Source organism: Danio rerio, chromosome 22, assembly GCF_049306965.1.
Source record: "Danio rerio strain Tuebingen ecotype United States chromosome 22, GRCz12tu, whole genome shotgun sequence".
Classification (NCBI taxonomy): domain Eukaryota; kingdom Metazoa; phylum Chordata; class Actinopteri; order Cypriniformes; family Danionidae; genus Danio; species Danio rerio.
Window position 1 is genome coordinate 39,989,503 of NC_133197.1, and position 23,300 is coordinate 40,012,802.

Genomic DNA, 23,300 nt, shown 5'->3' on the forward strand with positions numbered 1-23,300 from the left:
CATCCGTGTTAACTGTTTTGAAAAATGGTGAGGAAAATGTGTCAACCCAATGAGAAAGAGTTTACACATTTGCAAGACCTGTCCTCTGCTCTGAGATGGTGATAATGAAAATGAAGAGGAACCTAGTTTCTTTAAGCAGGTCAAAGCAAACAAGAACAACTGTACAAGCACATCAGTGATCAACTGGTTATTATAAATGTCTATTCATGTAAAGGCTTGTCTGTGTCATTTAAAAACAAAATACCATTTTGAGAAGAAATCAGACTGTTTTGAACGTAAAGTTTGACTTCAATTCAACTGTTTATTGTCATGTGCACAGTAAGGAAACTCGTTTCCCAGTACAATGAGATTCTTACTTTGCCGTCCACAGTGAAGTCATACACACAACATCCACATAAATACACATATATACACAGAAGTGACTGAAGTATGATTATAAAATGTGAGTATATAAATATCTATGAAAGTAAACAATATATAAAACTGATTTGAGTAATGAAACAGATGTAAACAATGTACAGTGTTTTTTTTAATTGTGCTTATTATGCAAAAAGTGCCTAGTGCAATTGGCTTACGTGCAAAAAATAGTGCAAACTGGGATGGAGAATGTAGTGTTGATGAGTAGATTGACTTTGCGGGAGAATTGAAGAGTTTTGCCCAATGTGTGTGTGTGTTTTGATTTGTGTGTAGGGTTCTGACAACATGAGACATGCTTTCAGAAAATGTGTGTAAACAATTGGGAAAAACTGTAAAAAAATTAGGGGAAAATATAGAGAGGGGGCTAATAATTCAGACTTCAACTGTATGTAACAGCACTGGCTGTATCAAAACAGAATTAAATTATTTCTATTTAATTAATGCAAAACCTCTTTATATAATCTCAATATACAAGTCATTGGTTGTATCCTACAATATTGACATCAGTCAGAATAACATCAGAATAACAAAGTGCTTAAATGATTAAAAATGAGAAGTAATACTGACAGCAAACTCACCGTTATTCAGCTCATGATCAGAGGCTCGGGGAGAAATTAGCAGTATTTAGGAGACACTTTAAGAGATAGTTCACCCAAAAATGAAAATTCTGTGATCATTTTCATCTGTTGAACACAAAGGAAGATGCACTGAAGAATGCTGAAACGCATGACCATTGACATCCATAGTAGGAAAAGCACACACTGTGGAGGTCAATGGCGAATTCTTCAAAACATCTTTTGTGTTCAACAGAAGAAACTCAAAATAGTGTTGAACAAGTCAAGGAATGAGTAAACGATGGCAAAACTCTTCATTTCTGGATGTACAATCAACTTTATTTAATCAGTAAAAGGATCAATCTGCCTCTTTAATGCTGATCCTGCAAGGATATCGATGGACACGTCATTTGAGGAGGATGTGTTGTTTCTCTAGAGATTATAAGAGTGACGATTACATAAATCCACCCTGAAAGAGTTGAACACCGGCACTCTCAACATCTCTGATTTCACCTGTACTTCAGTCTGGGTGGCGATGCATTGGGTCAGATTGATAAGATAAGCTAAACCTGATCATCAGTTGTATTTTAGCTCCTGCATGTTGTGTCGTGTGGCTTCAGATCATGACACGGGTTTTTGTTGCTTGACTTTAAAGATGTGATGCAGATGTCATTTAAACAGTGACTTAATAATAATTCAACTAAAATATAATAATTAAGACTTTCATTCATCAAGCCTCACTTCATTACCATGATGAAATGCACTGATGCTAATGCTTAAAGGGGCAGTTCACCCAAAACTGACAATTCTGGCATCATTAATCTCTCTTATTAACATGTATCAATACTTTTATTATTATTAATTATAGTTATTAAAAGGCCCTCCACCACCACCTTACTCCTCCTAGCTCATTGAGTATATTGGCATTTCTGAGAGCTCTCTCATCCTCAGAGTCCAGAAAAATACCAGAATTCCTGAGCAACTTGGGGCTGTTGCTGTATATGGAGGATGAGGGAGCTCTCAGATTTCATCTAAAAATATCATTTGTGTTGCATGCTTATTTTAGTCTAGGACTGTCCAAAAATAACATTAGAAATCTAGAAGTCTACATTACTTTAGGGGTCAGTGTTAGTGATGTACACTTGCATCCACAACACAAGCTGAATAACAAGGCCCTCCACCACCACCGTACTCCTCCTAGCTCATTTCTGATATCACTAATTCTGAAATCTGAGAGCGCTCTCGTCCTCAAAGTCTAGAAAACTACCAAAAAAGATTTTCTGGTAGTTTCTGGACTTTGTTTCTGAGCAACTTGGGGCTGTTGCTGTATATGGAGGATGAGGGAGCTCTCTGATTCCATCTAATAAATATCTTCATTTGTGTTTAGGGAATTATTTTCACCAATAAATAAAATACATGCTCATTTTAGCCTAGGGCTGTCCTAAAATCTATAATTTTTAAACCTTTTGCTTTTCATATAAACCTGACCCAATGCATTGTACTGGCGCCGGTGTTTCCTAATCATCATCATCCTCAGGAGAAACAACACTTCCTCCTCAATATGCCGTCAGATTAAACCATCCATGTCCTCGGAGTCGACCGCTGGTTTCCATTTCCGACTGCACAGAAGAGGCAGTTTCCTGGGAGAGATGATGATGCTGATCCTGCAGACTCTGGATCGGGCTCTGGTTCTGGATCAGTTCTTTATGATGTTTGTGTTGATTTTTATGAGTTTTTTTTATAGAAAATCTTGATTTTTTTTTCTTTTTTAAGATGAGGGGATTTTCTGTAGAAGATTTTGCTGCTTTCTATGTGAAGTTCACACTGAGGAAAAACAAAAGAGGAAATATTACAGACATGTCTAGGTTTTGTCTAGCGCATATCTATATAAAATAAGAACCAGCACAATGGAATAACACTTCAGGCTGAGTGTTTACCTCCATCTACGTTGAGTCTTGTCTTCATCCAAGTGCGACTTCATCCAGTCATGTTGTAAGAACTCATCCAGTGTCATGCTTTTGTTCAGACACTTTTCAATCAGTTCACGACATTCTGTACAAGGAGAAAGAGGGTTAATACACTGCATATAAGACTACATCTTACTTATAAGACTGCACAATATGCACTAAAGCTGACATTTATCAAGGTTCCCTTCTGAAATGTGTGATTAAAAGACTACCATTGGCTGTATCCTAAACCGCCCCCTATACACTTAATAGTGCAGTGCCAAGATGTGCATGAATTTTCAAAATGTGCATAAAAATTTGGGTTTAACTTAAGAAATAAAGTTGAAATCTTGTATGGAAACACATCTAGGGTCTGTTCACTCACCACTGGTTAAGCTGGCTGGAAGCGGTATACTGCGATTGGCTTTGGAATCGAAGTAAGTCAGCATGTCTCCGGTCAACATGTAAACCAGCAGGCAGCATATAGACCTGGTGCTGTCCATGACGGCGCTACGGTATTCTCCTGGCCGCACTTCAAAAGCGCAGCCGAAGTCGATCAGCTTGATCTGCATAGTCCTCGTGTTGACCAGGATGTTTTCACAATGCAGGTCGTTGTGCACAATGCCATTGTCAAAGCAATGCTTGACTGCCAGGACTATCTGTCTCACCAGGCGACATGCCACAGGTTCCTCCAGCTTGCCGTGATTTTTTACGTAGAACTTCAGGACTTGAGAAGGCGTTGGGTACTCCATGACTATTGAAATGTAATCAGGTGCATCAAACCACTCGTACATTTCGATCACGTATGTGCACAATGGCGGACTCTTCAGCTTGAGCATTAACGCCACTTCTATCATCACCGGTTTGGCCGCTAAACGAGGCTGAGGAGAAAAAGAGAACAAGGGTTAGGAGATGCAGATCTGAAGAAAGGACACTTCATGCAAGAAAGTTTTTCAGAAAAAGTTCATGCTCTTAAATAAACGCCCCCCAGGCATTCTGTTTGAATGGGGAAACAGCAAAACGTGTCAAACTCTGTTCCTGGAGGGCCACAGCTCTGCACAGGCTCAGTTTTTTACAGCAGTGCAGCGATGCATGAAGAACAGCTAAATGACTTTCTTCAACTTGATCATGAGTAAAATTTTCATCCAGGGTCAAATAACTGGATTTGGCCTTTTAAAATTCAACTACACAACAGTAAATGTGTCCAAACCATTAAAGAATTAAACATTGACTAATTTTTTTTCCAACTTACCACAGAGATGTAATAGTCAGTGTTTTTCTTCTCAATCTGCTTGATGGCAACCTGCAGAGAGGAAATACAATTATTATTATTTTCCACACATTCTTCAGTCTCTGATTTATTTAATCAATACTGATGCTCAATTAGACGATTTACAAAGGGAGCAACATGTGTGGTAAGAGTTTTACCTCAACGCGATCAGATTTACGGATCGCTTTGCGTACTGTGCCGAAGCCTCCTCTTCCCAGAAAACCTCCCAGTTCATAGAACCTTTCCACAGATCCTGAAAAAATAAGAGATTGTTTAAGTGCTTTCAGGTCTATCATACTGATATTGTCTTACATTAACAAATAAATGTTGTATTATCATATATAATAGTACTCACCATGATCGTCCTTGGCTCCTGACGCAGAGATCTTGAGCCCAGATAGTCCAGGGACAGGATTAGGATCTGGATAAGGCTTAGCAGTATTCTGGAACTCAGATGGTCCAGGGACCAGCCTTGGAACTGGATGAGGTTTAACAGTATTCTGGATCCCAGATGGTCCAGGGACAGGCTTTGGAACTGGACGGGGTTTAACAGTATTCTGGATCCCAGATGGTCCAAAGACAAGCTTTGGAACTGAACGGGGTTTAACAGTATTCTGGGTCCCAGATGGTCCAGGGACAGGCTTTGGAACTGGACAGGGTTTAACAGTATTGTGGATCCCAGATGGTCCAGGGACAAGCTTTGGAACTGGACGGGGTTTAACAGTATTCTGGATCCCAGATGGTCCAGGGACAGGCTTTGGAACTGGACAGGGTTTAACAGTATTGTGGATCCCAGATGGTCCAGGGACAAGCTTTGGAACTGGACGGGGTTTAACAGTATTCTGGATCCCAGATGGTCCAGGGACAGGCTTTGGAACTGGACGGGGTTTAACAGTATTGTGGATCCCAGATGGTCCAAAGACAAGCTTTGGAACTGAACGGGGTTTAACAGTATTCTGGGTCCCAGATGGTCCAGGGACAGGCTCTTCATCTGATTCAGGCTCTTTATCCAGATCTGGCTCTTGGTCTGGATCTTCCTCCGGATCAGGCTCTCGGTCTGGATCTGGCTCTTCATCCGGATCTGACTCATCATCTGGATCAGGCTCTTCATCCGGATCTGGCTCTTTATCCGGATCTGGCTCTCGATCAGGATCTGGCTCTTCACCCGGGTCTGGCTCTCGATCTTGATCTGGCTCTTCATCCGGGTCTGGCTCTTGATCTGGATCTTCACCCTGATCTGGAGCTTCACCCGGATCTGGCTCTCGATCTTGATCTGGCTCTTCACCCGGATCTGGCTCTCGATCTGGATCAGGCTCTCGGTCAGGCTCTGGATCTTCATCATATTCTTGATCTGAATCTGGCTCTTGATCTGGACCTGGCTCTTGATCTGAATCAGGCTCTGAAACCAGATCAGGCTCTTGATCTGGACCTGGCTCATGATCTGGATTGTGCTCTGAATCAGGATCAGGCTCTCGATCTGGACCGGGCTCATGATCTGGATTATGCTCTGAATCAGGATCAGGCTCTCGATCTGGATCTGGCTCTTGATCTAGATCAGGCTCTGGATCTGGATCAGAATCAGGCTCCACTTTGTTCCGTCTTCTGCGGAGGAAAGGCTTCTTCATGAGCTTCCACACCCTCCTGAAGAAAGCCTGGATTTTGTTCCTCCTGCTGCCTTGTGTTTGGGTTTCTTAAATGAAGAAAAAAAACAAAGAACAGATTAGAGACGTGGCGGTCAGTTATTGTGTCGGCTATTAAGAATATATAGATGTAAAATATGAATAATAATTTAGAGAGAGGCTGAACTGTCCTAAAGCGGGACACCTGTGGTCTAGTGTTCGTCAATCCTTCATAAACTCATGAATGCCAGTGAAAATATGAGTTCTGCTAAGCTGTGGTGCTGTGGGCTCAAAATCACACGTCCCATCATATATGAGAGGAGCCATCATAAAACAAGAAGCACCTCCTGTAAAAAACAGTCTTGATGAACATGATGTGAAGTGCTTTGAGATGTGCGTTTATTATCTAATGTTTGACGTCATCTCAACTGAAACATGAAGAGGGCGGGGCATAGAGTAGCTCCTCCCCTTAAAAACAGCCAATAGTGTTTAGTTTTTCTCACAGCTCTGCCAGCATCAAATGAACACCCAATGTAAAAATGAGGGCGGGGCATGTCAGACACTAGAGAGCATTTGATTGGTCATAAGATTTGATTTAGGTGGAAGAGACAAACTGCAAGCTTTACATGTTTATAGCTTTTAGATGTGAATTTTGTCAGTTTTGTACCACACTAGCTCTGAGATATCCTTGAGTCTAATACACTGATGCTAACATCTAAGAAAAACATTGTAATTTCAGGAGAGCTTTATGGAGTATATATTAATTTTTAGACATATGTCTATGAGAATAGTTGCTTTGTGTCTATAATAAGTGCATTAAAACGATCCCATTGAGCTGTTTATCTGATGATGTTCAATTATCCATTTTTAAATTAAGTTTATCCTCTTTCAGGGACTTTTGAGCTGCTGATTTTCTCAAAATACTTGTACTAAGAGCAGCTAAATGTCTTTCTTTTCTTATTTTGTGGTTGCAGACGGCCTCACCGGTTGTGTTTTCCTCCACACTGCTATCAGGAGAGGACTCATAAGGTGCTGTAGTGTCATCAGAATGCATTGACCAGTCCTCTTCCAGCCACGGGCAGAAGTCACTGCAGAAGCTGATGATCTCCAGAAGCGACTCTGGAAGACAAAATCCGTCATAATGGTCAATTTTCAGAAACTGAGATTCATGGAAACACTTTACTGGACTCATCAAGACACCTTTGTGATTATGATATAACATGTAGCACAAATAAAAACAGGGTTGCTGCAGATTTCACAGAGTTAAATTTAAGACTTTTTAAAACTATTATGAGGCGAAGCAGTGGCACAGTAGGTAGTGCTGTCGCCTCACAGCAAGAAGGTCGCTGGTTCGAGCCTCGGCTCAGTTGGTGTTTCTGTGTGGAGTTTGCATGTTCTCCCTGCATTCGCGTGGGTTTCCTCCGGGTGCTCCGGTTTCCCCCACAGTTCAAACACATGCGGTACAGGTGAATTGGGTAGGCTAAATTGTCTGTAGTGTATTAGTGAGTGTGTGTGGATGTTTCCCTGAGATGGGTTGCGGCTGGAAGGGTTACAGCTGCGTAAAAACGTGCTGGATAAGTTGACGGTTCATTTCGACCACGGACTAAGCCGACAAGAAAATGAATGAATTTGAAAGTCATTAAATATTTATGACACTGTTATAAAATTATTCATCAACACACTGACACTTTTAATAAGAAGTTTTTAAATTGGCTTTAATCTAAGAAATCTTACCGGTTGTGTTTTTCTCCGCATTATCATCAGTAGCGGGTTCACCGGCATCTGAAACCACAGTCCAGTCCTCCTCGTCCAGCCAGGGACAGAAGTTACTGCAGAAGCTGATGGTCTCCAAAGATGATCCTGAAAAACAAAATCAAGCATGAATCAGTCATAACTATTCATAACAAAATATCTCATGAAATATTACCTAAAGGACTGAAGATTGCTGAAAATCATTCATTTTGACTCACACAATGTATTTTTGGCTATTTCTAAAAATGTATTCCTAAATATTTATATATATTAAGTAATAATATATATTAAATAATATATATGTGTGTGTGCAATCTGCATTTTCTAATAGGACACATCCTGTGGGTTTTAAAATAGTATTGGATGTGGATTCATTGTTTTGGCTTGGCCCAGTGAAAAACAACTCGACAATTTACCTCACAGGACAACTCTTTCTCATTCCAGAGACTATTTTAAACCTATTATTGATCATTTTCATTATTGTTTCATATATAATGTGTGTGTTTTATCCTGTTTACATCTATTTGAATCCCTCAATACTTAATATACCTAATTTAATCATTTCAACACCTAATTAAGCTTGGGTGTTTGCTGACAGCCTTACCGGTTGCATTTTTCTTCACTTTCTCAGCAGTGGAGGGTTTGTGAAGTGTTGTGTCGGCCTCTGAAACCACAGTCCCGTCCACCTGGTCAAGCCAGGGACAGAAGTCGTCGCAAAAGCCGATTGTGTCCAACCACAGACCCGCCTCCGCTTTCTCCATTCCACCACACACAGATGCTGTTGCTGCCATCGCGTGGTCAAATACAGGCATCGTGTTTTCACTCATTAATTGTTCTACTTCACTTGTAAAAGTGCTGTAAGTCGACAGATAATTAGTAAATCGATCCATTTACTCAAACTCTGTAAACGCGCTCAAATGACAATCCTTTCTCTTGCTTGATAATCACTGAACTGAAGCTTGGTTAGCCGAGTGACGTCAATTATGGAACATTTGGATTGACGTCACTAGGCGCGCTTATTTTCAAAAGTTCAGAGTTTTGCTCAAAGCTCAAAACAACACAGTCAATATTGAGTCAATATTACCGAGCCGGGACCGATTTATGTCTGAAACCGGGTCATAATCAATAGACGACAGCCCCTGTCATGGTCTGCCTTAGATATAACAGCTCGTCTATGTCAAAATAGCCAATCAAATAAAGAAATACAAAATAAAAGCTCGAGTACAAAATATCAAACTTACAAGTCAGTGTGTTTTTGACAGAATTTCCAGAGTATTGTGACATATTGGTATTTTATATAGGAAAACCATATTAAATAATTGATAATAAACATTATTCTTCTGGCTTTTTGATACATGTAGAGACTCATTTATAGCTAATTTACATTTGGATATATTTATAGGCTTTCTGATATATTTATAAGCTCAAAATAAACTTTAAGAGCTGTTGAAAAATGCCCAAAGCTGTTTTTTTAGGTTAACACTCCATTTGGATTGGTGGATGTAACATTAAGGTCAATAAAAACTACATCCCAATAAATATTATTTGGAAAAAAAAAACATCCATTGAAATGAAGTAAAGCTGATTAATCTAAGTGAACACGCAGCTAATTGAGAGAAAGTCATAGTTAAAGGTTCATCAATAGTAAGAAATGTATTGACATGTGATTAAATTATTGCTTGTTAATTAGAAACCCCTGTTCTTAATGCGGGGATATCTGTTACATAAACCTACGTGTTTCTATAACCTATAGCCATTTAAATGCATTAAAAATAATTAATAATAAATTTCATCTAAAAATCACTAAAAGTCTGTCCCTAATTTAATATACAAGGTTTCTGGATATTGCTTTGGAATTTACAAATAAAATACTGGCATCTGAGGCTGGAGGGGAAAAGCTGCAGTTTCCCCATATATCCAGCAGGGGTTCATACTCGCCTGTTCATTTTCAGCTTTTATTTCTTGATGCTCTTGGAAATTATTTCCTCAAACTGATGATTTATATATTCACCAGATGTGATTTTTTTTGTATTTTTGGTTGTTGTTGTTGATATTTTTAATTATTTTCTTTTTCAAAACAACAGCCAATTTTAATGTTCTGAAGTAAAAAGCCCCAGACAACACACTCCACTTTGAGTTTGTGCTTTAGCATTAGTCCTTCATTTATTTATAAACATTTTTCAGACTTTGAACTTTTTTTTTTGCTAATTTTTATAAAAAGTTCTCTGTTGCAGTCATGCATGTGTGTGTGTGTGTGTGTGTGTGCATATGTATGAGATATGTTGATCTGAGATGTTGTACAATTGACACACAGAACAGTTTATAGTTTAAGATCTGCTTTTATTTATTTATTTGTCTGATTTCACCATACATTTAAAGGATTTTCACAATACATTTAAAGGTTTTGCAGTCACACAGCTCCAACTCTGACTGCAAAACACAACTCATATTTCAAAACACCTGATTTCTGTCATGCTGAAACAAACAAATCACAAAACGTATGATACATTATAGTCAGCGCTGAGAAGGCAAGTGTTTTAGGTATTATTTTAAATATGAATAAAACACTATATAAATGTAAAGGTAATTGTTTTTAACCGTCAGACTTTATTGACAAATACCAAGCATCATTTGATCACCATTTATTAAGAGAAATACTGCAAACTCAATAATTATTGATACATTTTTAAAGATGTATGTCCTCACAGAGGATTTCAATAATATCTTTAAGGGTGGAAGGGGGGAGGGGGATGCTCACAGTAGGGCAGTTGGTAGCACAATCACCTCCCAGCAAGAAGGTCGCTGGTTCGAGCCTCACCTGGGTCAGTTGGCATTTCGTCCGTGTGCTCCAGTTTCCCCCAGTAATCCATCATGAGCTATAGGTGAATTGGGTAAGCTTAATTGCCTGTATTGTATGAGTGTGTATGGGTGTTTCCCAGTGATGGGTTGCAGCTGGAAGGGCATCCACTGTGTAAAACATGTGCTGGATAAGTTGGCGGTTCATTGCATTGTGGAGACCCCTGATTAATAAAGGGACTAAGCCGAAAAGAAATTGAATGAATGAATGAATGAATGACCCTTAAGAGGATCTATTATGCAGAAATCACTTTTATAAGGGGTGTAAACACAGTTGTGTGTCAGCAGTGTGTGAATATCTCCAGCCTCTGATAGTAAACATGTATTAATTGTACTTTTTAAAATCAGACTGGATATAAACAGAAACACTTTGACATTCAACAGAACACGAATTAAAAAAAAACATGCGAAGCATAACACACACACACACACACACACACACACTTATATATTTATTGGCCACTTTATTAGGTACACCTGTCCAACTGCTCGGTAACACAAATGTCTAATCAGCCAATCACATGGCAGCAGCTCAATGCATTTAGGCATGTAGACATGGTCAGGATGATCTGCTGCAGGTCAGAGCGAGCATCAGAATGGGGAAGAAAGGGGATTTAAGTGACTTTGAACGTGGCATGGTTGTTGCTGCCAGACGGGCTGCTCTGAGTATTTCAGAAACTGCTGATCTTCTGGGATTTTCACGCACAACCATCTCTAGGATTTACAGAGAATGCTCCGACAAAGAGGAAATATCCAGTGAGCGGCAGTTCTGTGGGCCTTGTTGATGCCAGAGGTCAGAGGAGAATGGCCAGACTGGTTCCAGCTGATAGAAAGGCAACAGTCACTCAAATAAGCACTCGTTACAACCGAGCTCTGCAGAAGAGCATCTCTGAACACACAACACGGCCAACCTTGAGGCGGATGGGCTACAGCAGCAGAAGAGCACACCGGGTGCCGCTCCTGTCAGCTAAGAACAGGAAACTGAGGCTACAATTCACACAGACTCACCAAAACTGGACAATAGAAGATTGGAGAAACGTTACCTGGTTTGACGAGTCTCCATTTCTGCTGTGAAATGGTCATAGATGGCCTGAAACATGAAAGCATGGATCCATACTGCCTTGTATCAGGGGTTCAGGCTGGTGATGCTATCATATCAATATGGAGCAAAATCTCTGAGGAATATTCCCAGTACCTTCTGGAATCTATGCCACGAAGGATTAAGGCAGTTCTGATGGCAAAAAGGGGTCTAACCCTATATAAATATTGAGATGCAAACACAAATTTCATAACATGATCAATAACCAATTGCTGCTTCACTATAATATAGGCCTATAAACAGCTCAAAGGTGACAGGACACTAGGCTGTTCTGCTCCAAAACTAATGCTAAAGCACAAACTCAGCATGGAGTGTGTTGTCTGGGGCTTTTTACTTCAGAACATTAAAATTGGCTGTTGTTTTGAAAAAGTAAACAGATAAAAATATCAACAACAACAACCAAAAATACAAATAAAAAAATGATTTTTTATGTATTTTAGAATGATGAATTAGATTTGGTGAATATATAAATCATCAGTTTGAGGAAATAATTTCCAAGAGCATCAAGAAATATACGCTGAAAATGAACAGGCGTCTATGAACCCCTGCTGGATATATGGGGAAACTGCAGCTTTTCCCCTCCAACCTCATGCCAGTTGTTTTATTTGTAAATTCCAAAGCAATATCCAGAAACCTTGTATATTAAATTAGGTTTCAGAATTTTAGTGATTTTTAGATGAAAATTAAACGAAAACTATGGCTTATTTTTAATCCATTGAAATGGCTATAAATCTATTCAATGTATTTATAAAACATACGTAGGTTTATGTAACAGACATCCCCACATTAAGAACCTGGTTCATTTGATCACACGTCAATAAATTTCTCACTATTAATGAACCTTTAACTATGACTTTCTCTCAATTGGCTGCGTGTTCCCCTAGATTGATCAGTTTTATTTTATTTAAATGGATGTTTTTTTTTTCCAAATAATATTTACTGTGATTTAGTTTTTATTATTAGGTAGCCTAAATGTTACATTCACCAATCAAAAACAGCTGAGTCTGTAAATATATCAAAAAGCCAGAAGAATAATGTATATTATCAATTATTTAATATATGTTTTTTTCCTTTATAAAATGTCAGTATTTTACAGTCATCTGACACTGAAAATTCTGTCAAAAACACACTGACTCGTGAATTTGATGTTTTGTACTCGAGCTTTTATTTTGTATTTTTGGAAATTATTTTTGAAATATTCTCCGCGAACTGTAAAGCCCGCCATGTTTGATTTGATTGGCTGACATTTTGACATTGACGAGCTATTATGTCTGAGGCAGACCATGACAGGGGCTGTCGTCTATTGTTTACGACCCGGTTTCAGACATAAATCAGTCCCGGCTCGGTAATATTGACTCATTTCTGTGCTGTTTTGAGCTTTGAGCAAAACTCTCAACTTTTAAAAATAAGCGCGCCTAGTGACGCCATTCCAAACGGTCCAAAAGTGACGTCACTCGGCATACCAAGCTTCAGTTCAGTGATTATCAAGCAAGAGAAAGGATTGTCATTTGAGCGCGTTTACAGAGTTTGAGTAAATGGATCGATTTACTAATTATCTGTCGACTTACAGCACTTTTACGAGTGAAGTAGAAGAATTTATGAGTGAAAACACGATGCCTGTATTTGACCACGCGATGGCAGCAACAGCATCTGTGTGTGGTGGAATGGAGAAAGCGGAGGCGGGTCTGTGGTTGGACACAATCGGCTTTTGCGACGACTTCTGTCCCTGGCTTGACCAGGTGGACGGGACTGTGGTTTCAGAGGCCGACACAACACTTCACAAACCCTCCACTGCTGAGAAAGTGAAGAAAAATGCAACCGGTAAGTCTGTCAGCAAACACCCAAGCTTAATTAGGTGTTAAAATGATTAAATTAGGTATATTAAGTATTGAGGGATTCAAATAGATGTGTAAATGATAAAACACACACATTATATATGAAAAAATAATGAAATATGATCAATAATAGGTTTAAAATAGTCTCTGGAATGAGGAAAAGTTGTCCTGTGAGGTAAATTGTCGAGTTGTTTTTCACTGGGCCAAGCCAAAACAATGAATCCACATCCAATACTATTTCAAAACCCACAGGATGTGTCCTATTAGAAAATACAGACACATATACATACGTATACATAAATATAAGTGCCATCAGAAATTTCTATCGAAAATGAAATTTTTTCTCAGTCTCCTTTGTTTATGTTGATATATTTCACTTTAAAGATCAGGAAAAGGACTTATTCTTTGCCATAAAAGTGATATAACAGAACATAACGTTACACACAAGAGCCTGATAGAAATGCTCATTTTAGAGGAACATTTCAGATGGCAAGGTTTTTACGTTTTAAACGTTTAGGAATAGCCAAAAATACATTGTGTGAGTCAAAATGAATGATTTTCGGCAATCTTCAGTCCTTTAGGTAATAGTTCATGAGATATTTTGTTATGAATAGTTATGACTGATTCATGATTGATTTTGTTTTTCAGGATCATCTTTGGAGACCATCAGCTTCTGCAGTAACTTCTGTCCATGGCTGGACGAGGAGGACTGGACTGTGGTTTCAGATGCCGGTGAACCCGCTACTGATGATAATGCGGAGAAAAACACAACCGGTGAGTCTGTCAGCAGCCATTAGACTAAAGCATGAAACATGACAAAAACAATAATAAACAGTGATGAGAAATTATCAATAATGGGTTTTACACAGACTTTAAGATGAGAAATCTCAAATTGTCCTAAATGGGCATCTGGGGGCCATATAATAACTGTTTTACTGTAAAAAATACATTACGCCTATGCAGAGTCCCTGTAAACCACCTTTATTAATGTGTGTGTGTAGTAAATGTTTAGCAATAGCCAAAAGTACACTCAGATGAGTCAAAATGTAGGTTTTTCTGACTATTAGGTAAAGTTTATAATTTTCCATGAAGATATTTTATGAATATATTTATTTTTTTGACACTTTTAACTGATTGTGTGGTACAGGTTCATCTTTGGAGACCATCAGCTTCTGCAGTGACTTCTGTCCGTGGCTGGAAGAGGACTGGTCAATGCATTCTGATGACACTACAGCACCTTATGAGTCCTCTCCTGATAGCAGTGTGGAGGAAAACACAACCGGTGAGGCCGTCTGCAACCACAAAATAAGAAAAGCCACCTCTTAGTACAAGTATTTTGAGAAAATCAGCAGCTCAAAAGTCCCTGAAAGAGGATAAACTTAATTTAAAAATGGATAATTGAACATCATCAGATAAACAGCTCAATGTGATCGTTTTACTTTACTTATTATAGACACAAAGCAACTATTCTCATAGACATATGTCTAAAAATTAATATATACTCCATAATGCTCTCCTGAAATTACAATGTTTTTCTTAGATGTTAGCATCAGTGTATTAGACTCAAGGATATCTATGAGCTAGTGTGGTACAAAACTGACAAAATTCACATTTAAAAGCTATAAACATGTAAAGCTTGCAGTTTGTCTCTTCCACCTAAATCAAATCTTATGACCAATCAAATGCTCTCTGGTGTCTGACATAATATTTATATATTCTTAATAGCCGACACAATAACTGACCGCCACGTCTCTAATCTGTTCTTTGTTGTTTTTCTTCATTTAAGAAACCCAAACACAAGGCAGCAGGAGGAACAAAATCCAGGCTTTCTTCAGGAGGGTGTGGAAGCTCATGAAGAAGCCTTTCCTCCGCAGAAGACGGAACAAAGGGGAGCCTGATTCTGATCCAGATCAAGAGCCGGATCCAGATCAAGAGCCTGATCCTGATTCAGAGCATAATCCAGATCATGAGCCCGGTCCAGATCGAGAGCCTGATCCTGATTCAGAGCATAATCTAGATCACGAGCCCGGTTCATATCACGAGCCTGATCCAGATCGAGAGCCTGATCCTGATTCAGAGCACAATCCAGATCATGAGCCAGGTCCAGATCGAGAGCCTGATCTGGTTTCAGAGCCTGATTCAGATCAAGAGCCAGGTCCAGATCAAGAGCCAGATTCAGATCAAGAATATGATGAAGATCCAGAGCCTGACCGAGAGCCTGATCCAGATCGAGAGCCAGATCCGGGTGAAGAGCCAGATCAAGATCGAGAGCCAGATCCGGGTGAAGCTCCAGATCAGGGTGAAGATCCAGATCAAGAGCCAGACCCGGATGAAGAGCCAGATCAAGATCGAGAGCCAGATCCGGGTAAAGAGCCAGATCCAGGTGAAGATCCAGATCAGGGTGAAGATCCAGATCAAGAGCCAGATCCGGGTAAAGAGCCAGATCAAGATCGAGAGCCAGATCCGGGTGAAGATCCAGATCAGGGTGAAGATCCAGATCAAGAGCCAGACCCGGGTGAAGAGCCAGATCCTGATCGAGAGCCCGATCCAGATAAAGAGCCTGTTCAAGATGAAGAGACAGATCCAGATAAGGAGTCTGATCCGGATGAAGAGCCTGATCCGGATGAAGAGCCTGATTCGGATGAAGAGCCTGATTCGGATGAGGAGCCTGTCCCTGGACCATCTGGGATTCAGAATACTGCCAAACCTCATCCAGATCCAGAGCCTGTTTCTAGACCATCTCAGATCCAGATTGCTGCTAAGCCTCATCCAGATCCTAAGCCTGTCCCTGGACCGTCTGGGCTCCAGATCTCAGCTTCAGGAGCCTATGACGATTACCGTCAGTACTATTATATATGCTAATACAACATTTATTTGTTAATGTAAGATATCAGTATGACAGACCTGAAAGCACTTAAACAATCTCTTCCTTTTTCAGGATATTTGGAAAGTTTCTACAGTCTGGGAGCTGTTCTGGGAAGCGGGAGCTACGGCACAGTACGCAAAGCGATCCGTAAATCTGATCGCGTAGAGGTAAAACTCTTACCACACATGTTGCTCCCTTTGTAAATCGTCTAATTGAGCATCAGTGTTGATTAAATAAATCAGAGACTGAGGAATGTGTGGAAAATAATAATAATTGTATTTCCTCTCTGCAGGTTGCCGTCAAGCAGACTCAAAAGAGAAACACTGATCAATACGTCTTTATGGTAAGTTGGAAAAAAATCAGTCAATTTTTAATTCTTTAATGGTTTGGACACATTTACTGTTGTGTAGTTGAATTTTAAAAGGCCAAATCCAGTTATTTGACCCTGGATGAAAATTTCACTCATGATCAAGTTGTTGAAAGTCATTTAGCTGTTCTTCATGCATCGCTGCACTGCTGTAAAACTGACCGCACTTTCTGCACAGATATTTTGCTGAAATCTGATTAATGTGAGCAGTTACTGCAGTTCGTCGCTGCACTGTAAATACTAAATAAATACAAACATACTAAAGCAACGTAGCGTGCATTTAAACACTAGTTTACCCAAAAATGGCAGTTCTGTTATCAATCACTCATCCTGGAGAGCTCCGTTCATCATCAGAACACAAATGATGACGATATTTTAGATGAAATCTGAGAGCTCCCTTGTTTAATCTTATTGTTGATTCCTAATATGACATTTAATCGTAGATTCGGCAAGCAATTTTCAAGACAATTGCCCCATTCAGAATGCCTGAGAGACTTTGTATTTTTTCTTTTTCTGAAAATCTGAACACGTTTGTGCATGAAGTGTTTTTAAATGCTGCCTTTCTTCAGATCTGCATCTCCTAACCCTTGTTCTCTTTTTCTCCTCAGCCTGATTTAGCGGCCAAACCGGTGATTGCAGAAGTGGCGTTTATGCTCAAGCTGAAGCGTCCGCCATTATGCACATACGTGATCGAAATGTACGACTGGTTTAATGAACCTGGATACATTTCAATAGTCATGGAGTACCCAAAGCCTTGTGAAGCACTGAGGGACTGTATACGCAATCGCGGCAAGCTGGAGGAACCTGTGGCATGTCGCCTGGTGAGACAGATAGTCCTGGCAGTCAAGCATTGCTTTGACAATGGCATTGTGCACAACGACCTGCATCCCGGCAACATCCTGGTCAACACGGAGACTTGGCAGATCAAGCTGATTGACTTCGGCTGTGCTTTCAAAGTGCTGGCACTAAACTACCATAGAGCCGTCTTGTCCAGCGCCTGGGATATAGGCTACCTGCTGTATTTCATGGTGACCGGAGGCATGCTGAATTTCGGTGTTGCTAAATCCAAGCCCTGTACATTACATGAACCCAGCTTAACCAGTGGTGAGTGAACAGACCCTAGCTGTGTTTTCATTAAAAGATTTAAACTTTATTTTTCAAGTTTTTGAAGATTTATGCACATCTTGGCACTGCACTATTAAGTGTATAGGGGGCGGTTTAGGATACAGCCATTGGTAGTATATTATTAATTGCAAATTTCAGAAGGGAACCTTGATAAATGTCAGCTTTAGTGCATATTGTGCAGTCTTATAAGTAAGATGTAGTCTTATATGCAGTGTATTAACCATCTTTCTCCTTGTACAGAATGCAGTGACCTGATCGAAAAGTGTCTGAACGAATGCATGACACTGGATGAGTTCTTACAACATGACTGGATGAAGTTGCACTTGGATGAAGACTCAACATAGATGAAGGTAAACACTCAGCCTGAAGCAAACAACATTTACAAGACTGATCGGCCAATGCAGTTTCCATCAGGTACTTTAAAGTCAAATGGACATTACAAAAGCATGTCCAAAATGCTGAATAGTTTGATGTCAAAATCTTGACGTCTATTTGACATCCACACAGTGATGTTGTTTTGACCGCCAAAATGATGACAGAAATATTATATGAAATGTTTTATTAATCTGAAAGCTTCATTTGTAAATTATAAATATGCCTACAGTAGATGTGAACTAGCTTGATGTCTAAACAACATCAAATTGACGTCTAACACTGGACGTCTAGTTCAACTGACATCAGATCAGTTTGCATTTTTGATGTGGTTTTGTGCCCTCTGGGATGGTTTGTACACTCAAAACCCCAAAATAATAACGCAAAATGTATTATAAGAGAAGTTGTATTCTCATTTACGCTGGATTTTGTATACCTACAATGCATTTAAACTACCTTGTTGTCAAAATGATCAAATCAATCAAATTGGTGTCCTGTTTTTTGACGCCAATGATGTCGGTTTAATGTCGATTTTACATCAAGTTAATCAATTATTAAATCAATTTGCATTATTTGTGCCCGCTGGGATGCTTTGTAAACTCAAATTTAAGACTAAATTAATTTAAATCGAGGGCTAATTTTCCATGTAATAAATATGCTTAGCACCAACTAAAAAAAAAACACAGTTTATACTATGAAATACAACTTGAGTCAGTCCAACACAGTGTTATCAATATATATTTTAAATAAATAAATATATAACATAATATTTGATATGTATGTTATATATGAGTACATATTGAGGAGGAATTGTTGTTTCTTCTGAGGACGATGATGATAAAGAAACACCGGCGCTGGTACAATGGTACATAATATATATATTATATATATTTTAGATAAATACATATATAACTTAAACTCAAACATTTGATCTCACAAATTGTCACAGTTGTGACTAAGAAAAGATTATAAATGATTTGGTCAGTAAAATTGCACACATGCATGTACAGTATGAGGATGTTTTAACTCAAATCTTAGCTGCATATAGCATCTTCACACCGACTGGCCTTACTTTCTGTAATAAACACTCATAAACTCTCTAGTCAAACATTAGCAGGAATTGTTTCATCAGTCGATTGTTGGAGCTTTATGAAGCCATTCACAGACAACATGTGTTTTCTATTGTGCTGCTTCTCGTTTTATTGATACAGTATGCGCTAGACAAATCCTAGACATGTCTGTAATATTTCCTCTTTTGCTTTTCCTCAGTGTGAACTTCACATAGAAAGCAGCAAAGTCTTCTACAGAAAATCCCCTCATCTTAAAAAAGAAAAAAAAATCAAGATTTTCTACAAAAAACTCATAAAAATCAACAAAAACATCATAAAGAAGCCATTTCTTCACTGCAAATGGTAAAAAAGAAGAACTGATCCAGAACCAGAGCCCGATCCAGAGTCTGCAGGATCAGCATCGTCATCTCTCCCAGGAAACTGCCTCTTCTGTGCAGTCGGAAATGGAAACCAGCGGTCGACTTCGAGGATACGGATGGTTAAATCTGACGGCATATTGAGGAGGAAGTGTTGTTTCTCCTGAGGATGATGATGATGATGATTAGGAAACACTGGCGCCGGTACAATGCATTGGGTCAGGTTTATATGATAAGCAAAAGGTTTAAAAATGATAGATTTTAGGACAGTTCTAGGCTAAAATGAGCATGTATTTTATTTATTGGTGAAAATAATCCCCTGAACACAAATGAAGATATTTATTAGATGGAATCCGAGAGCTCCCTCATCCTCCATATACAGCAACAGCCCCAAGTTGCTCAGAAACAAAGTCCAGAAACTACCAGAAAAAAACATTTGAGTATTTTTCTAGACTTTGAGGACGAGAGAGCTCTCAGATTTCAGAATTACTGATATCAGAAATGAGCTAGGAGGAGTAAGGTGGTGGTGGAGGGCCTTGTTTTCTTCAGCTTGTGTTGTGGATGCAAGTGTACATCACTAACACTGACCCCTAAAGTAATTGTAGACTTCTAGATTTCTAATGTTATTTTGAACAGTCCTAGACTAAAATGAACATGTTTCTTTTTGGCAAAAAATGTTTTGAACACAAATTTTAGATGAAATCTGAGAGCTCCCTCATCCTCCATATACAGCAACAGCCCCAAGTTGCTCAGGAATTCTGGTATTTTTCTGGACTTTGAGGATGAGGGAGCTCTAAGAAATGCCAATATACTCAATGAGCTAGGAGGAGTAAGGTGGTGGTGGAGGGCCTTTTATTAATAATAATTAATAATAATAAAAGTGTTGATACATGTTAATAAGTAAAGAGAGATTAATGATGCCAGAATTGTCAGTTTTGGGTGAACTGCCCCTTTAAGCATTAGCATCAGTGCATTTCATCATGGTAATGAAGTGAGGCTTGATGAATGAAAGTCTTAATTATTATATTTTAGTTGAATTATTATTAAGTCACTGTTTAAATGACATCTGCATCACATCTTTAAAGTCAAGCAACAAAAACCCGTGTCATGATCTGAAGCCACACGACACAACATGCAGGAGCTAAAATACAACTGATGATCAGGTTTAGCTTATCTTATCAATCTGACCCAATGCATCGCCACCCAGACTGAAGTACAGGTGAAAACTGAGGCGTTGAGAGTGCCGGTGTTCAACTCTTTCAGGGTGGATTTATGTAATCGTCACTCTTATAATCTCTAGAGAAACAACACATCCTCCTCAAATGACGTGTCCATCGATATCCTTGCAGGATCAGCATTGAAGAGGCAGATTGATCCTTTTACTGATTAAATAAAGTTGATTGTACATCCAGAAATGAAGAGTTTTGCCATCGTTTACTCATTCCTTGACTTGTTCAACACTAGTTTGAGTTTCTTCTGTTGAACACAAAAGATGTTTTGAAGAATTCGCCATTGACCTCCACAGTGTGTGCTTTTCCTACTATGGATGTCAATGGTCATGCGTTTCAGCATTCTTCAGTGCATCTTCCTTTGTGTTCAACAGATGAAAATGATCACAGAATTTTCATTTTTGGGTGAACTATCTCTTAAAGTGTCTCCTAAATACTGCTAATTTCTCCCCGGAGCCTCTGATCATGAGCTGAATAACGATGAGTTTGCTGTCAGTATTACTTCTCATTTTTAATCATTTAAGCACTTTGTTATTCTGATGTTATTCTGACTGTTGTCAATATTGTAGGATACAACCAATGACTTGTATATTGAGATTATATAAAGAGGTTTTGCATTAATTAAATAGAAATAATTTAATTCTGTTCTGATACAGCCAGTGCTGTTACATACAGTTGAAGTCTGAATTATTAGCCCCCTCTCTATATTTTTTTTAACACATCTCTAATCATAATAGTTTTAATAACTCATTTTTTTCATCTTTGCCATGATGATAGTAAATAATATTATATATATAAATCAATATTAAAAATAGATATTTATCAAGACACTTCTATACAGCTTAAAGTGACATTTAAAGGCTTCACTAGGGTAATTAGGCAAGTCATTGTATAACAGTGGTTTGTTCTTGAGACAATCCAAAACTAACATTGCTTAAGGGGGTTAATAATATTGATTCTAAAATGGCCTGAAAACAATAAAAAACTGCTTTTATTCTAGCCAAAATAAAACAAATAAGACTTTCTCCAGAAGAACAAATATTATAGGAAATACTGTGAAAAATCCCTGAATCTGTGGGATCAATCAAGTGGGAAATATTTGAAGAAGGACACAAAACTTCACAGGAGGGCAAATAACACTGACTTCAACTGTACATGTTAACATGAGACGAATAAAGAAACATTACCTCTTGTTTTTTCCTGAATTAAGGTATAATCTTCACACATTTAAAGGATACGGAGACATGGAAACTTCAAGGCAATCCATAAACCAAGAAGGTAAATCAATGTTTCATGAAGAATTCATTGTCAGACAGAAACTAAGCTCTTTTGTGCTGGCCAAGGCCAAAGCCGGATATATTGTAGCACTCCTAGTCAGGAGTTCGAAAACCACAACAAGATCTTTTCTTTCCTACCAGGAATGTACCTTTCCTGAAATTTGGCACAAATGTGAGTGTACGTGAAACCCTGGATTAACTATTTGCTGTGAAAGATGCATGATAGAAAGTTTGACCTAAATTAGGATTGACTGCGTGATCTGTAAATAAAAGAGAAGCTAATGAGGCAACCCACCCCCACACGGGCAAAGTAACAGCCCATTCTGTTTACCACAGTTTAGCAAATAACTGCCTTTAAAATCACGCTATGCTGCACTTTTTCACTGGTCTGAGTTGAACTTTACCTTCACTTTAATCAGTTTGGAAAAGAAAAACATTGATTTCTGTCACTGTTGACCTCTCGGGTTTCACCCCCCCCTCGATTTCCAACATAACATTTGTATTATTGTGAGGCATAACATCATGTTTGTGTCCCAAAATCAACATGATTGTAATAAACATGAATTTAATGAAGCTTTCTCAATTTTATATAGCTTAATGGAAAAATATCTGCAAGAATCCTAACCATTTGTGTCAACATTTCATCCGTCAGAAGGATACAGGAACCAGGGTGGTAAGTATATGAACAGCTTGGAAACACATGAAACAGGTTGAAGATGGCCTGAGCGGATGGATGATGACGGGATGCAGGAACACAGAGAGAGACACGGAGACCAAACACAACCAGACTGGGAACCAGGCAAGACCAACACTCGGAGAAAGACACAGACACTGGAGACAGTGGTGAGTATCTTCAATATAGCTATAGACACTGACCTAATGGAGAATGCAGTCGTCCGTTGTTGAAACGAGGCCGAACAGTGAATGCAGAGTGATGCATGCCCTTATGGTGCTGGGGTAATGAGTGATGATGACGTGCAGGTGCGGGACTAATCAGGTGAATCAGGGCATTAGCTTCAACGCTTTCCATTCACTTTGAATGGGTGACGTCAGGCGTTGCCGAACTGCATTATGGATCTGTCTTCAGTGGCGTTACTCGCTGCCAAAGTTGGGACTTGCTCAACTTTTTATGCGCCGACGGAAGCGTCAGCCAATCAGATCACTGTATGCAAATACACCAGCTCAGACAGTGGCCTAGTGCTGACTGATTTCATTGGCTGACGCTGCTATGACTATCGCGTCAGCCCTAACTTCAGACACGCCCTCAGTCAAGCGTTGACGCTGAGGCCC

The 23,300-nt window shown here is 39.1% G+C and overlaps 2 protein-coding genes and 1 long non-coding RNA gene across 6 annotated transcripts in view; 1 reads left to right on the top strand and 2 right to left on the bottom strand.

Moving 5' to 3' along the window:
• Positions 1–1,288: 1,288 nt before the first annotated feature.
• Positions 1,289–8,737, bottom strand: LOC137488987 (uncharacterized). The gene is made up of 9 exons (XM_068216506.2): positions 8,163–8,737; positions 7,541–7,666; positions 6,791–6,925; positions 4,543–5,877; positions 4,346–4,440; positions 4,170–4,220; positions 3,303–3,798; positions 2,909–3,023; positions 1,289–2,795 (listed from the first exon to the last, which is right to left on the bottom strand). The coding sequence occupies exons 1-9, from the start codon at positions 8,446–8,448 to the stop codon at positions 2,780–2,782; spliced, it is 2,655 nt and encodes an 884-aa protein (XP_068072607.2). The 5' UTR covers positions 8,449–8,737; the 3' UTR covers positions 1,289–2,779.
• Positions 8,738–12,286: 3,549 nt separating this feature from the next.
• On the top strand, positions 12,287–20,919 carry si:dkey-37m8.3. 4 transcript variants are annotated; one of them, XR_012397965.1, is made up of 10 exons: positions 12,743–13,334; positions 13,997–14,122; positions 14,496–14,630; positions 15,135–15,629; positions 15,732–16,187; positions 16,287–16,381; positions 16,507–16,557; positions 17,190–17,685; positions 17,947–18,120; positions 19,348–20,919. XR_012397965.1 is itself a non-coding variant. In XM_073937660.1 (10 exons), the coding sequence occupies exons 1-9, from the start codon at positions 13,049–13,051 to the stop codon at positions 18,048–18,050; spliced, it is 2,244 nt and encodes a 747-aa protein (XP_073793761.1). In that variant the 5' UTR covers positions 12,788–13,048; the 3' UTR covers positions 18,051–18,056; positions 19,348–20,919. The 4 variants fall into 4 exon arrangements, 2 of the variants coding, with proteins under 2 accessions (XP_009294799.3, XP_073793761.1); XM_073937660.1 differs by having other exon boundaries at positions 12,788–13,334; positions 17,947–18,056; XM_009296524.5 differs by having other exon boundaries at positions 12,287–13,334; positions 15,135–16,187; positions 17,947–18,056.
• LOC141380262 (uncharacterized) overlaps positions 12,658–23,300 on the bottom strand; it is a 40,366-nt gene continuing 29,723 nt past the window's right edge. Inside the window, exon 4 of the long non-coding RNA XR_012397973.1 lies at positions 12,658–14,640. This is a non-coding gene — a long non-coding RNA (uncharacterized lncRNA). The remainder of the gene's footprint in view (positions 14,641–23,300) is intronic.